The sequence below is a fragment of the Rattus norvegicus genome, chromosome 6, assembly GCF_036323735.1.
Source record: "Rattus norvegicus strain BN/NHsdMcwi chromosome 6, GRCr8, whole genome shotgun sequence".
In the NCBI taxonomy this organism is placed as follows: Eukaryota; Metazoa; Chordata; class Mammalia; order Rodentia; family Muridae; genus Rattus; species Rattus norvegicus.
Window position 1 is genome coordinate 30,710,188 of NC_086024.1, and position 16,222 is coordinate 30,726,409.

Sequence of the window (16,222 nt, forward strand, 5' to 3'; positions counted from 1 at the left end):
CACTTAGGAGCACCCTCTGTAGGTTATGACCCTGCTTCCCTCCTGTCCCGAGTCCCGATTCAACTGCCCTTTGAGAAGCTCTGCCCCAAGTGCTTGGTACTACAGATGAGTCACTGAAGCCAGTATGGTTCTGGACAGGCTTCTACCCTCCCAAACCCTGACGCAAAGCCAACCCCTCCTTTTAGCTCTTTGGGTCAGGTATCTGCTCACAGTGATATAAAATAATGAACACATTAAAGCAGTTGTCACTTTTTCTGCACTCTACCCCCACACATTAAAAATGCCACTAGTAGTAAAATTAAATAAACATGCAAACCCAAGCCTGTACATGCAAAGCCTGTTTTCTCTAATGCACAATGCTACCCCTAATTAGCTCTAATAGATTGCACACAGTACCAGAAGTCTATCATTTAAGTGAAAAAAAAAATCCTAACAGTCATGAAATGCCACAAAATAGCTAACCTGTTTGCAGTTTTCCATGTGTTTCTTTAAACCCTCTATAGTCTTCCTCCCCACTGCCTGGCAGGTAGGACAGGAAACACTGCCTTTATCCATGATCTCTAAGTACCACTTTTCCTCCATACTGCCTACAACAGAAAGAATAGGATACTGTAATCTGCAGCATTCTCCAGAAACAAAAGGCTTAAGTCTACAGTTGTGGGAAAGTATTGTAAGTGGTTTGTCTTGGTAGATAACAATGAATACACTCTTGCAGTACATGACTTCCAAACATAACTTGTTTCCATTCACTGTAGAGTTTCAGAAACTTCTGCCCATTTCCCCATGGGAAAAAAACCACCTGCAGCTCACTCCAAAGCCCAGGGGAGTGAGTCAGAACTGGGGACAACTTTCCAGACCATGATGTCAGAAAAAGATACTGAGATACGTAAAATTGCTGTCAGATTTTTTTCTACGTGCCTGAGACCATGCTAAATGTTTTTGTGTCTTTTTGAATGTCATCGTGGTAACACTTCCTGTCTACATATAAGGAAACCAAGGGTTGTGAAGGAACAGACCTAGACAGCTCAAAGGTGTACAGTGCTGACACTTAAATCTATGTGACCTCCAAACCAACAGCAGCTGCTGCGTCCATGCACAACGGGTGAGGCTTGATGCCCGTCCATCAGGAATGAAAACGTGCTGGCTTCACAGAGAGGGAGGGAGGAAGGGGAAGAAACAGGTGACAGCCTCATCCGGTCCATCATCCCTTACAGAAGTAACACAGATATCAGAGATGAGTACCTGCTGCATAGACCGGCGGCTCCTTCCGAACCCGGCGAGCCTGGGGTTTGGGGTGAGGCTGAGCTTTGGGCCTCTGCTTCCTCCCTGTATGAGATGGAGACTTAGAAACCTGAAGTCTGACCCATCAGCTTCACAAATCTCCTTCCCCTTCTCTTCAGCACACTGGCCCCACTCCCTCAACTTCCTGACTTTCCTTTCACACAGGACTGAGTGAAAGGGTACAAGAAGGCAGGTGAAGGTCATTCCCTCATTACAATTCTAGGGACCCCAAAGCCAATCAAGCCTCCAACGTAAAGGTTTTCTCCCTGCAGCCTTAACGGGTGAAGCTTGGCCTCCCCCGAAGGACAAACATCGGTGTCCCCCCCACCACCGAAGGACAGGGTAATGGACCCTACCGTACAGCTTGTGCTTCTTTTGAGGAAGCTCCCGATAGTCTTCATCTTCTTCCGGTTTGACTTTCCTCTTTCCTTTGGCCTTCTCCTTTTCCTTTTCACCTGCGCCTGACACACAACAACAGAACAGTCTGTAAGCGACCACTTGGGCTTGGTTCAAAAACTCATCACAATACCACAAGGCACAGATCACCACGAAATGCACCCTCGCCGAACAGCTTAGAGAAACTTAGTGTCAATGTTTTTGAACCCACGGGGTCTCCCTCCGCCTTGTAGATTGTCTTCCCTCAGAAATCATCAGATCTTCCTTATGCTTAAACACGTCTCTTGACTATGACTTGGGTCTACAGAAGCAGAACTGAGCAAAGACAGCTATGAATCACTCACTGCTGGGACCCTCTAGCATACATACATTGCCACAATAGCCCCATTACCCAGCCCTCACATGCTCACAAAGGAAAACATAAGAGTAAGACAAAGAAGGTCAGATCCCATGGAGAAGGTTGTTTCTATGTAGGACTGGCAGAACTGACAAAGGGGAGTCATGAAGATAACACTGTATGGCAGCCTGACTCCTTAACATCTGCTCCATCGAGTTGGTCATAGTATAAGTCCCACACTCTGGAGGCCAATGCAGGATCATGACACATTTGATGCTAGCTTGAACCAGACACTGAGTTTGAAGCCAGCCTGAGCCACATGGTGAAAAGCCCGTGTCAAACAAAATCTCATCTAATCGCAACTATAAACAAACACACCATACCAAAGCATCATGCGCACTAGACACACTCCCCTGTCTCAGAACTGAGAATCTGACATGGATACCTTCAACCTGTGAAGTGGCGGCAGGTCTGAGCCTTCTCATCTTCATCCAGTAGGTTGACTTTCGGAAGGTCGCTGGGAAGTCACCCACTGGCTCACATGAGGAGGCGGACGACGAGCCACTCAAGGAGTCTTCATGAGGGATCGTGTACTGGAAGCTGTTATCCTTTATGGAGCACTGGGTCCTGTTACTGACACAGCACAAAGACATGTACCACAGAGGAGAAGCTGGAGAGATTTCCCATTAACTTTTCTTACATTGTAAAAACACAACCAAGTTAATAACTTGTGCAAAACTATGAAGACTGGCTTTTGTCTTGTTTACAAAAAGCAAAATTAAAAAAAGAAAGAAAGAAACCACATACACAAAAACCAGAACATGGGTTAAAACATCCTGACAATTACAAGTCAATTCGGCACAGCATACAGAATTCTTCTTACACCCAGGGCAGTCAGAGTAAGCAGGCTACACAACTGGTCCCACTGCAGCCCAGGCCTTCCCAGACTACTCAGAAAGAGTAAGCAGTGTGATAGACAGGCTCCTTGGAAGGTAACCACGTGTCCCATCTGCCCTGTCTCTGATAGAAGGACCAGTCAAGAGGTTTCCAGCACAAAGGAAAAGCACAGTCTGTGGATTCTGGTCTGACCCTCCTCCTCTTCCTCCTCCTCCTCCTCCTCCTCCTCCTCCTCCTCCTCCTCCTCCTCTTCTTCTTCTTCCCCCTCCTCCTCCCTCTCCCCCTCCTCCAGTTTCCCTTCTCAACACTGATAAGGAGCCCTGCCCTACTTAGGCAACACAACCCCTAACTTTCATAGGAACAATGCAATCTTGTCTTAGTGAAGTGGCCAGAGAATCCTGGGAAATAATTAAATCTAAAAGTAAGTCTGGGGGGTTTCTTCACCCCCTTTGCTCTCAAATAACGACAGGGTGTTTCTGTACCTGCTCTAGCCCATTTTAGCTCCTGAATAAACGACACGGAGACCTAATAAATTAACAAGCTGTGAGCCCTATAACTGGGCAGATACTCGTCTATTCTAATCCTACTATGCTAGCTTGGCTACTTCCCAGCCATATGATCCTTTACTGCAATCTGAATCTGAGTCTGAATCTTGCTCAGACTCGCTTATGTGTCCTCATGGCAACGCCTCCTGGTCCCTCCACACATCTCCTCTCTGTGCGCGCGCGCATGTGTGTGTGTGTGTCTTCTCTTTCTCTCTTTAATCTCCCAGGGACCTCCCAAACTGGGACTGGAAGTCCTGCCCAGCTATTGGCTGATCAGCACTTTACTCAGCAATCAGAGGTGGTAGAAAACAATTTTTATACAACATTGAGACTGGAGATGCAATCATATCTCTGGGCACAGAAATCAGCATCTGAATACACAGTGTGCAAAACCATCCCCCTAGCAGCTAGATTCAGATGTTTGTTTATTTATTTTCCTTTTTTATTTATTCACTTTATGTTCTGCTCGCCGCCCTCTTCCTGGTAACCCTCTCCTACAATCCTTCCCCTATCCCCCCTCAGATTTCTAAATCACACCATTTGGTGAGAAAAATTACTGAGCCAGGAAGTGGTGGTGCACATCTTTAATCCCAGCACTTGGAGAGCAGAGCCAGGTGGATCTCTGAGTTTGAGGCCAGACTGGTCTACAGAGTCAGTTCCAGGCCAGCCAGGGCTACACAGAGGAACCCTCTCTGGAAAACAAAGCAAGCAAGCAAACAAAAACAAAACAAAAAAAAAAAAGAAAGAAAAATTACTAAGAAAATACAAACTATTGCACATTCTTGTAAGTCACTCAGTACCCAGCAGTTCTCATAGTGTGGCCCAATTACCTGAGTCTGATCCCCAGTATCCACATAGAAAAAGGAAAGGCCTGACTCCTGAAGGTTGTGCTCTGACATCCTCACAAGTTAGTAACTGGCACCACCCCACTAAAATAAATGAAAATGCCAGCAAACTTTCTAGACTTTAGTTTGCGTCTGCATGCTTTGCCTGCGATCACAGACATGCAGCAATGAATGCACAGTACCTGCATGGTCAGAGGAGGGCTTCAGAGCTACAACTTGAGTTACACACAGCTGTCAGCCGCCATGTGGTGCTAGGACTAGAAGCCAGGTCCTCTGCCAAAAGCAACAAGTGCCCTAAAGTGCTAAGTCACCTCTCCGGCAGCCCTCCTGAACAGTTACAACAACAAATAAGATGGCGATCCAGGAAGACACCACACCAGACTATGGCCCACACACACATATACACACATGTATACACATAGACGCCACACAGCCACACAAAAACACATTTGGAAAAATTAAAATTGGTTTAAAATAAAAAAACCCAAAATTTGGTGACAGACATAACTGAAAAGAGTCAAGAAGCTTAACTGTATGCATAGTTATATGCACCTTAATGAAACAATTAAAGTCAAAAGTCTTAAAACAAAAACAAAACTAGAGCCTAGCTTCAGAAAAGTAGCATTTTTATAAAACAGGGAACAGTGACCCATACAGATGCCCAAGAGTAACTAAGAAGTCAGACGGCCACATAACATTGCTTTAAATTTTTTTAAAAAATTTATTTATGTATATGAATACACTGTTGCTGTCTTCAGACACACCAGAAGAGGGCATTGAATTATATTACAGATGGTTGTGAGCCACCATGAGGCTGCTGGGAATTGAACTCAGGGCCTCTGGATGAACAGAGCCATCTCTCCAGTCCTTTTTAAAAGTCTTAAAGGAAAAGATTTGTCAATTCAGAATTCTAGCTTCAGTGAAAAGTTCCTACAATAATATTTCTTCAGAGGGAAGAAAATTAAAATTTTGGTTTCAGATGTGTTCGGTTATGGCCATGAAACAGGGACTAAGTGTGTATTTTACATACCAAAGCAGACCTGGCCTCCAGGTTCTCCCAGCATCCCTCAGCCCCTACCTGGCATACCCTGCTCCCAACCCAGGACTTTCCAGCCCAGATGTTCTTCCCTATATAATCCAGACATTTTTGGTCTCCCCACTCTCTTGTGCAATCTTTCTTTCTCTCTAACCACCCACTTCCCTTGGTGACTTTCCCAGCCTCTGTTCTTGGGGTCAATAAACCTACATTTAAAATAATCAAATCTGGCTTGAACTGGCTCATTTCACCATCGGACAAATAACATATCAAGTAGATCTGAAGACTGTGTGAAGACAAGTCACTCCAGCAGAAGACACTGCTATGGGAGGGAGGCTTGGCTTTAAAGAATGAATACACAGAGGCTGCTACTGAGGTGGAAAGGTTTAAGTTGGTTCCAGGTGAGGGTACAGGGGGAGGAACCGGATTCACTGAGCCTAACGGTGTATGAAAATGCCACGTGGAAGTCTATTTTGTAAACTCAGTTTTATTCCTTTCTCCATTTTTCATGTGTGAGTGTATATGCTGTATACATGTTTTGAGTTTTTTATTTTTTACTTATATGTGGGTGCACATGTGTGTACATGCATATGGAGGCCCAAGCTTGATGTCAGAAATAGTCCTCAATTGCTTTTCCACCTCATTCATTGGAGACGAGGTCTCTCAATCGAACCCAGAGCTAGCTGATATGGCTACTCTTGCTAGCCTGCTTGCTCTGGAAAATCTATCTCCTCCACCTTCTGAGGTTGGAATTACAGGGGCCTCCAAACTCATCCAACCTTTCCATGGGTTTCTGGGGGTCCAAATTCTAGTTCTCACATTTGCACAGAAAGCAGTTTAACCACAGAGCCATCTTTTGTAACCACTCCTGGTCTTCTGTAAGCTAATTGTGTGGATTTACACTCAAGAGGCTAGAGAATCAATTGAGACATACTTGTGAGGAAGCTTCTAGATTAGATTAGTCTAGACGTGCCTATGAAGGATTACATTGATTAGGTAAGTAAAAGTGGGAAAACCCACCCTGAAATTGGCAATGTGTGGAAGGGCCAGGCTCCCTGAGAGGAGGCCCCACAATGCCACTGTGCGAAGCTGTGAACATGAAGACATGGAGACCACAGGGTTTCCAGAGAGGAAAGCGAGCCAGAGGCATAGAGTGAGCTTGCTCGAGTTAGAGGATGTGTGCCCAGAGAGGAAAGCGAGCCAGAGGATGTGTATACAGACGGCAAAACGGAAGGAGCCACTCAGGCTCGAGGAACCCAGATGATTCCATCATGAGCCCAAGATGCTGAACACAGAAATGCAGGATTTGGTGTTTGCCCTGCTGCATTTCCGTCTTGTCTTCGCTATGTTCCCACTCTTCTCTTTGGACTGGGAATGTTTATTCTGTATACCTTCATGCTCTAAGTATGTAACTTGTTTTAATCATGCTGAAGCTCAGAGTTAAGACATTCCCTGAAATGTCACAAGAGATTTAGACATTTCGGAACTGTTAAGACTATTTTTTTTCTTTTTTTTTTTTCTTTTTTTTTTTTTCTTTTTTTTTTTTCGGGGCTGGGAACCGAACCCAGGACCTTGCGCTTCCTAGGTAAGCGCTCTACCACTGAGCCAAATCCCCAACCCCGACTATGGACACTTTTGAAACTGGACTGAGTATGTTTTTGTGTTAGGAGGCAGAATGAATCTATGAAGACAAATAAAGAGTGTGGATTAAGACTGATGTGTTGGGGCAGCAAGATGGCTCTGCAGGTAAAGCTGCCTACTGTCAAAAATAACTACCTGTATTTGATTTTCAAGATCCACATAGTGGTGACAACTGACTCCTGCACCTTGGTACTCACACATGCGTGCGCATATACACACACACACACACATATATATATACACACACACATATATATACACACACATACATATATACATACAGACACACACACACACACACACACATATATGCTTGATGTGTTTGGGTCAAGTTGACAAGGGGTAGAGTTTTGATCATTAATACTGTCAAATGACAGGATCTAGAATCACCAAAGGGACTATGTGTGATGGATTATCCAGATTAGGTTAGCTTCTGGGCATGCCTGTGAGTGGCTATCTAGACTTCGTTAATTGAAGTAGGAAGATCCACCCTAGATGTGGACATTATTTCCTGGGTCCTGAATTAGATAAAAAGGAGAAAGGTAATTGTGTATAGATAAAGTTTGTTCTTTCCTTCCACCATATGGATCCCAGGAACTGAACTCATGCCTTTAGGCTTGGTCTTTACCCACTGGGCCATCTTGACAGTTCAAGAATAGATGAATTAAATAGAGGGGGTAAGGGAGAAGGAAGGGGCAGCAGTCAGTCAGATGTATTAGCTCATAATTAGTATCCCTGTACTTACAAGGATGAGAAGGAGAACTGCCTCAAGTCCAAGTCCATCCTGACCTATAGAGTAGAATGCTGACTGGGGAGAGGGGGAGGAAGTTCAAGTCCATCCTGAGCTATAGAGTAAAACCCTGCCTAGGGGGAGGGGAGAGGAAGAGGAAGAAGAGGAGGAGGAAGAGAGAAAAAGGAAAGCGACAAACAGGAACAATGGTACATATCTTGCATTTTCAGTATGAGAATGTATGCTTGCACAAATAATTTGGGAAACACTTTTACAACTTTTACAAATAATTTAAAGTAAAACGTTAACATTGTTTGATAACGTTTTCAGTAGATTATATGTAGACAACACATCCAAAACTACTATAAGGGTAAGTGGTAGGAGATGGAAGGAATCTATGAGTTTATGAGGTTTCTACATTTAAGCAGAAGCAGACATTAACTCTAAATAGACTATGAAAGAAAGTACATATCCTAGAGGAAATATTGAATTTAACTTTTAATGTAGGGTCTTCGCCAAACTCCTAATATGGAAGTAAGTATAAAAATTCTTATTTCTTTTAAATTTTGTATATATGGTTGTGTGCCTCTGTGTGGGATGTATGTGAGAATGCAATATTCTTGTGAAAGCCAGAGTATGGGTGCTGGGAATTGAACTCAGGTCCTCTACAAGAGCAGTATGCACTCTGAACCAGAGTCATCTGTCTAGCCACTAACAGTAAAGTTTAAAAGGGACCCTAAGCATTCAACTGACTCAAAAGAAGTACAGGGACAGAGAGACCATAGGACAGACAGAGAGTCAATAATAATAAGGTAGATCCAAATCCAACCCTATTAATATGAATTCAAATGCTTCCAGGCTAAACACCAAGTTGTGATGGTTTGTCTATGCTCAGCACAGAGAGTGGCACTATTAGGAGGTATGGCCCCACTGGAGTAGGTGTGTCACTGCGGGTGTGGGCTTTCACACCCTTGACCTGGCTGCCTGGAAGCCAGTATTCTGCTAGCAGCCTTCAGATGAAGATGTAGAACTCTCAGCTCCTCCTGTACCATGGCTGCCTGGATGCTGCCACATTCCCACCTTGATGATACTGGGCGGAACCTCTGAACCTATAAGCCAGCCCCAATTAAATAATGTTATAGGAGTTGCCTTGGTCATGGTGTCTGTTCACAGCAGTGAAACCCTAACTAAGGTACCAGTTAAGATTGACAGAGTCACTACAAAGATATCCTACTTGTATATGCTACCTATTATTGGTGACCTGTACTATACATACATAAATAAAAACTGCATGGGGGCTGGAGTGATGGCTTGTGATTTAAAAATGTGTACTAAGCTCTATAATACCTGAGTTGGTTCTTAGCACCCACAGCAGGTGGCTTGCAACTACCTGTAAGTCCAGCTCCAGAGGGATCTGATGACTCTGCTCTTGGCAGGCACCTATACTCACGTGCACACACTCACACAGTACACATACACATTTTTAAATTCAATTGATTTTAAAATAACACATCAATGAAACTATAGTATGTAATCACCAAACAGAAGACGATCGTGATGGCTATTTTAATTTCAATGAAACAGACTTCAGGGCAGAGAGTACTGCTTCCTAATGACAAAATGTCAAATTATTCAGAAGACATAATGATCTGTTGCAACATCTAATAATAGAGCTTCAAACACATTGAAAACTGATGGCAGCAGACAAAGCAGACAGCCCCATAAGTTTAAAGACTACGGTCGTCTCTCTCAGCAACTGAGGGGACAATAAGAGAAAACTTCAGTGAAGAAATGATCTGAATCACACATCATTAGCCTTTAGCATTTACAGAACACCTCATGGTGAGTAGCTTTTGCAAAATACTGTGTTAAGGATACATTCTTCTCAAGTTCACATTGTGTGTTCACCAAAATGGAGGCTATTCTGGGTCTCAAATGTTAAATTTTTATTGAATGGAGGAAAATCACTATGTATTTTTTGACCATATCAGAATCAAGTTAGAAACTAAAAGTAGTAAAATATCCCAAAACAAGCTGTGCCTGTTAATCCAGGCACCCCAGAGGCAGAGGCAGGCAGATCTCTAAGTTCGGGGCCAGCCTACAAAGTGAATCCAGGACAGCCAGGGCTGTTACACAAAGAAACTGTCTCAACGAAACAAGACAAAACAAAACAAAATGTTCTAAAACAAAAACGCAAAGATATTTAAATATTTAGGAATTTAATAACCTGCTTCTAAAGAATTCACAGGACAAAATGAAATCATAAAGGACATGGAGATATTGTATAGTGAGATGACTTATCCTAGGGGGAGGCAAGTAAGACAGCACGTGGGAGGGGACAAAAGCTCTAACTGCTCATTTCAGGAGGACTGAAAGTCAAGGACATACGGACTTAGTTAGAGACATCTTAAAAAGAAAAGCAAATTTAACCAAAAAAGGAAAAACAATTTAATGCACAAACCAGGAGAAAAAATTAAATTATGTATACAGTATTCTGCCTGCATGCAGGTCAGAGAAGGCACCAGACTTCATTACAGATGGTCGTGAGCCACCATGTGGTTGCTGGGAATTGAACTCAGGACCTCTGGAAGAGCAGCCAGTGCTCTTAACCACTGAGCCATCTCTCCAGTACTGGGAGAGAAACTCCTGATTCTTTGAAATAAGCATTAAATGAGGAGCCTTGGCTAAGAATTTAGCCCAGGGCTTGATCAACACGCACAAGACCCTGAGTTTGACCTCTGAGTTTGAGGGTAGCCTGATCAAGCAAGCTCCTGGCCAACTCCCATCTAAAAACAAACGAACGAACAAACAAACAAACAAAACTAGATGAAAGAGAAATCTGCAATCACGGGAGGCAAAGGCTTCTTAAGTAGGATCCTTACAATCAAGAAACCCAGATGCAGTCTTGGAAGCTGGCTTAGTGAATGAAGTGTTTGCTGTGCAAGCATCAAGACCTAAGTTCAAATCCCCAACACATACTAAATGCCAGTTTTGGATGAACATGTCTATTACTCTAGCACTGGGGGAAGGGGAGGAGTCAACTGGATCCCAGAAGCTCACTGGCCAGTCTAAGCATTACTGAGCTCCAGGCTCTGTGAGAGACCCTGTCTCAAAAAGAGGAGGAGAGCACCTACCTTGGACCTTTAGCTTCCACAGGCACACACAGGTACATCCACTTGCACTTATTCAGCACACACATAGAAGAAACACAAGTGAATCTTTCACAAAGGCCGCTGGCACTCCAACCAGGGGAGCCGGTAGGTTAACTGCAGATCTTCACCTTTCCCTTGGGTCTTGCAAAGCCAATCCCCCAGTCTTATCCCCAGTTCTGTAGCAATCATCTGCTGTAGCCTCCCTCTACCCCCCACCCACTGTCTCCATCTCTAGCTGATCACACAGATCTCCCCCTCCTAAGTTCCTTCTCCCCCAGTTCATTGCTTTATCCCAGCCTCCAACTCCCAACAGGCATTCCCTGGAATCTCCTAACTGCAGATCCTCCCCTCTGCCTCCCTATCTCCAAGTCCAAGACTCCCGGTTTCATCTCCATACTTTAAAAACCCATATTCCAGGTAGGCAGTGGTGGCTCACACCTTTAATTCCAGCCCTTAGGAGACAGAGGCAGTCAGATCTGAGTTGGAGGCCAGCCTGATCTACAGTGTGAGTTCCAGGACAGCCAGGACTATACAAAGAAAAACCACAAAAACAAAACAAAACAAACTAACAAAAAAAAAAAAACCCCAAAAAACAAAACCAATCAAACAAAAAAATCAACCAAAAGAAATGGATAATTTTCTCAATACATACAATTTACCAAAGTTAAGTCAAGATCAGATAAGTAATGTAAACAGACCCCTATTGAAATAGAAGCAGTAATTAAAAGAATGAAAAGAATCCCAGGACCTGATGGTTTAGTGCAGAACTCTAAGAGAGCTTCAAAAAAGGGTTAATGCCAATACTCCTCAAATTATTCCACAAAACAGAAGGAACAGTGCCCAATTCATTTTATAAGGCCACAGTTATCCTGATATCCAAGTCACATAAATACCAACAAAGAAAGAATATTACAGACCAATTTCCCTTCTATACATACATACATGCAAAAACTCAATACTTGCAAACCAGATTCAACATCACATCAAAAAGATCATCTAGGGGTTGGGGATTTAGCTCAGTGGTAGAGTGCTTGCCTAGCAAGCGCAAGGCCCTGGGTTCGGTCCCCTGCTCCGAAAAGAAAAGAAAAGAAAAAAAAGTTTAAAAAAAAAAAAGATCATCTACCACAATCAAGCAGGCTTCATCCTAGAGATGCAGGGATGGTTCAACATACAAAAATCTGCCAATGTAATCCGCCATATAAAAAACTGAAAGAAAAAAACCACGTGATCATCTCATCAGATGCAGAAAAGGCCTTTGATAAAAATCCAACACCTTTCACTATAAAAGTATCTGGGAGATTAGGAATACAAGGGACATACTTCAGCATAATAAAGGCAGTAAGTCCATAGCCCATAGCCAATATCAACTTAAGTGGAGAAAAACTCAAAGCAGTTCCACTAAAATCAGGAAAAAGAAGAGGCTGCCCACTCTCTCCACACCTATGCAATATGTGCTTGAAGTCTTACTAGAGCAGTAAGACAACTAAAGGAGGTCAAGGGGATACAAACTGAAAGGGAAGGAGTAAAGGTATCTTTATTTGCAGATGATATGATGGTATATATCAGTGACTCTAAAAATTACACCAGGAAGCTCCTACAGATGATAAACACTTTCAGCACAGTAGCTAGATAGAAAATTAACTCACAAAGGACCTATTAGCCTTACCATCTACAAAGGACAAAGGGACTTTACATGAAGAACATGGAGTTGGGTGGGTAGAGAGGTTGGGAGGATCTGGGAGGAGTTGGGGAGGGGAAATAATAGGATCCAAATACATAGTATAAAAATTTTTAAATAAAAAAATTCAACATAATGCTGTGTTGTGACCCAATCAGCACAGGACTTAAATGCTATTTTAGCTGTCTGCCAAGTGAAATGGAAACATTAGTCTACACAAGATTGACACATGAATCTCACGTTTTTTACTATAATTCCCCCAAATGAAAAATAGCCCAGCAACCCAAATTTTCATGTAGGCTACACAAATTGTGATATAACTACATGGAATTCTACTTGGTAATGAATAACTATTTTCAACTCAAAATTATTGTTCTGGCAAGGAATTTTTTTTTAAAGACAAGGAGAGTGAGATGTGACTTGATTTATATAAAATTGTAAAACATGTAAACCACTGTACAGTTCCAGGTCATCAGTGCTTAGGGACAGGGTAAAGGAAGGAGCACACAAGAAACTTTTGGGGGAGCTGAAGAGATGGCTCAGCTGTTAAAAGTGTTTGTTGTTCTTCCAGAGGACCCAAGTTCAACTTCCGGCACACAAATTGGGAAGCTTACAGATGCCTGTAACTCCAGCTCCAGGAGATGCAACCCCTAATACCCCTGTGCACACAGCATTCATACACATAACACTTACAGATACAAATGCATACACATAATTTAGAATAAAGATAAATTTTTGTCGCTGTCTTCAGACACACCAGAAGAGGGCACTGGATCCCATTACAGGTGGTCGTGAGCCACCATGTGGTTGCTAGGAACTGAACTCAGGACCTCTGGATGAATAGTCAATGCTCTTAACAGCTGACCCATTGCTCCAGCCCAGTAAAAATAAATGTTAAAAACAAACAAACAAAAAACAACTCTGGAGGGGCTGGAGGGATGGCTCAGCAGTTTAGAGCAGGTACTGTTCTTGCAGCTTACCCAGGTTCAACTCCCAGCATATCCCATATCCCATCTCACAACCATCTGTAACTCCAGTTCCAGGGGTCTCCCGGCCTCTTTTGGCCTTAGTGGGCACCAGGCACACAAATGCTATAGATGTACGAGTAAGAAAAACACCCATATACATTAAATTCTGTTAAACTTAATACTTAAAAAAAATTGGGAGGAGCCAGGTGGTGGTGGTAATGCATACTTCTAACCCTACCACTCTCAAGGTAGAGAAAGGTGGATCTCTGAGTTTTCGGAGTTCGAGGCCAGCCTGGTCTACAGAGTGAGTTCCAGGATGGTCAGAGATACACAGAGAAACCTTGTCTGGAAAAACAAACAACAACAAAAAAAAATTGGGGAGATAGAAGTGTCTGTCGTTGTGGTTGCAGTTTTACCGCTTTGTTCTTATGTCAATATTGAACACGGTGTGCACATGAAGCAAATGCATCTACTATATGTCAATTATACCTTTGTAGGAATGGACAGACCGCTGGAGGCAAGACTCGGCATTCCCAACAGTAAAAGCCATCTCTGTTTAATAGAGACTTTGCATCACCAGGAGGTCATTACGAGATAAATCCCCGTGGGACCCCTGTTAGAAAAGTGGAGAATTCTCTATTGCCAACTTAGAAATCTCCATCTTCTGTCTCGTGAGTAAGCGTGAACATGGGGGGAAATCCACAGCTCACAGGACCAGCATGATTAACTGGGTAGATTAAGTCAAGATGGCGAAGAGTCTCGCCAAGGCTACTTCCTTTAATTCTTAAAAGACTCAAGAAAAAGCACTTCTTAAGTTTGTTGTACAATCTATCAACCCAAGACAGTTTTATGTATTAAAAATGATACTAAATGATATAACAATAAACCCTCCAGTATGATGCAATGCTTATCATGATTAGTGACTTTATAATCACTGGTAGAGCAAATCTCAGCTAATCAAAGATGAGGTTAGCCTATTTTCAACTTTTTGGATTAAGAATTTTTTTAAAAGGATTTATTTATAGGATTTATTTATTTTATATATGCGAGTACACTGCTGCTGTCTTCAGATACACCAGAAGAGGGCATTGATTCGCATGATAACCATCATGTGGTTGCTGGGAATTGAACTCAGGACCTCTGGAAGAGCAGTCAGTGCTCTTTTTTTTTTTTTTTTTTTTTTGGTTCTTTTTTTCGGGAGCTGGGGACCGAACCCAGGGCCTTGCGCTTCCTAGGTAAGGGCTCTACCACTGAGCTAAATCCCCAGCCCCGCAGTCAGTGCTCTTAAACGCTGAGCCATCTCTCCAGCCCAGATTAAGAATTTTTAAGAGTGCCTAGCCCAGTGGTTCTAAACTTGTGTGTCTTAAGACCACTGAAAAAACACCATTACTTACATTATGACTCAAACAGTAACAAAATTAGTTATGCGGAAGCAAAGCAAATAATTGTATGGCTGGGGGTCATCACAACATGATCTCTGTTATAGGGTCACAGCATTGGGAAGGTTGAGAACCACTGCTCTGTAGCCCATTCTTCTAAGTACAAATATTTAGATTTCATTTTTTTTTAAAGCCTTTTGGTTTGTCTCAGCATCCTTTGTAGTCTTTAACTAATCAACTTATCTTTAAAGAAAAATATATTCCATGCTTTCCTTCTCTTTCCGGGCCTCACATCAAAGCGTCAGCTTTCAAACTTCGCAATCTCCTAACAAGACAATAAGGAATGAGAATTCCTGGCGCTGGACACAAGGCTCAATGCTTAAGAGCACTTGTTCCTGCAGAGGACCTAGATTTGATTCCTAGCACCCGCATGAAGCTACCCAAATCATCCATAACTCCAGTTCCAGGACTCCGATGGTCTCTTCTGACTTCCATGGGTCTGTAGTGCACATATATTCATGTGAGAACAACAAACACGCAAATAAATCTAGAGAGTTTTAAATGAGTAGTCCCAAGGACTCACGGAGAGTTAAGAGACGGACCCATTGGCCTCTTAACAACCTTCTTGAGATGCGCACTCACATGACTCACACATACCGCTTTTACCGGAATTCCTAAACGAGCTTATGAATGCATTAATCTTGTGGTAAAAAAATAATATGCTCCCAATTATTTTCCACAGAAGGTAATTCTTAAGTCTGTCCTTGAGATTAGCTCTTCATTGAAGTGCAAACCCATTCATTCATTTTGTTGGTAATGTTATGTCTCGTTTCAAAAATTCCCAGTTTGGCTTATGAATCCACAATTGCAACTGTTGCCAAAGACAGAAAACTTTAGAAGTCCTGCCCTTAACTCTCACCTCCTCTCATCACACGCATCTGTGATACAGAACTAGTTATTATAAACTTCTTTTATGCTGGTCTCTTGGGATATGAGGTTGGGACTCCTCGCTAGCTAACTGCGTTATCCTTTGAACTTCAAGCCCCTGTCTGTGAGTGGGCTATTCAGGTAACACTGAAATCATCACTCCACTTCCCAAAAGCGGTATTAAATTCCATTATAAAAATATTTACTAGCAGTGTATAGATTACAAGCATAGCATATGCCCGTTATCCAGGCACTGGGAAGGCTGAGGGCAGAAACTGCAGAAGTTAAAAGTCCAGCCTGGGCTACACAATAAGCTCCTGGTCAGCCTGGGCTACATAGTGAAACCCTGTCTCAAACAAAAACACAGGCCTGTGATCCCAGCCCTCAGCAGACAGATGCATTGAGGACTA

The 16,222-nt window shown here is 42.8% G+C and overlaps 1 protein-coding gene across 3 annotated transcripts in view; it reads right to left on the bottom strand.

Annotated features, from left to right (window-relative positions):
- The window catches only part of Zfp512 (zinc finger protein 512), a 31,007-nt gene that overhangs the window by 13,299 nt on the left and 1,486 nt on the right, over window positions 1-16,222 (bottom strand). Inside the window, exons 3-6 of one of the 3 annotated variants that reach the window (XM_006239836.5) lie at window positions 2,460-2,641; window positions 1,638-1,742; window positions 1,243-1,326; window positions 463-587 (exon numbers count right to left, since the gene is read on the bottom strand). In XM_006239836.5, coding sequence (XP_006239898.2) covers window positions 463-587; window positions 1,243-1,326; window positions 1,638-1,742; window positions 2,460-2,641 — 496 coding nt within the window. Of the gene's footprint in view, window positions 1-462; window positions 588-1,242; window positions 1,327-1,637; window positions 1,743-2,459; window positions 2,648-16,222 lie in introns of all 3 variants that reach the window. The other 2 variants (XM_006239834.5, XM_039113088.2) reach the window with 2 other exon arrangements.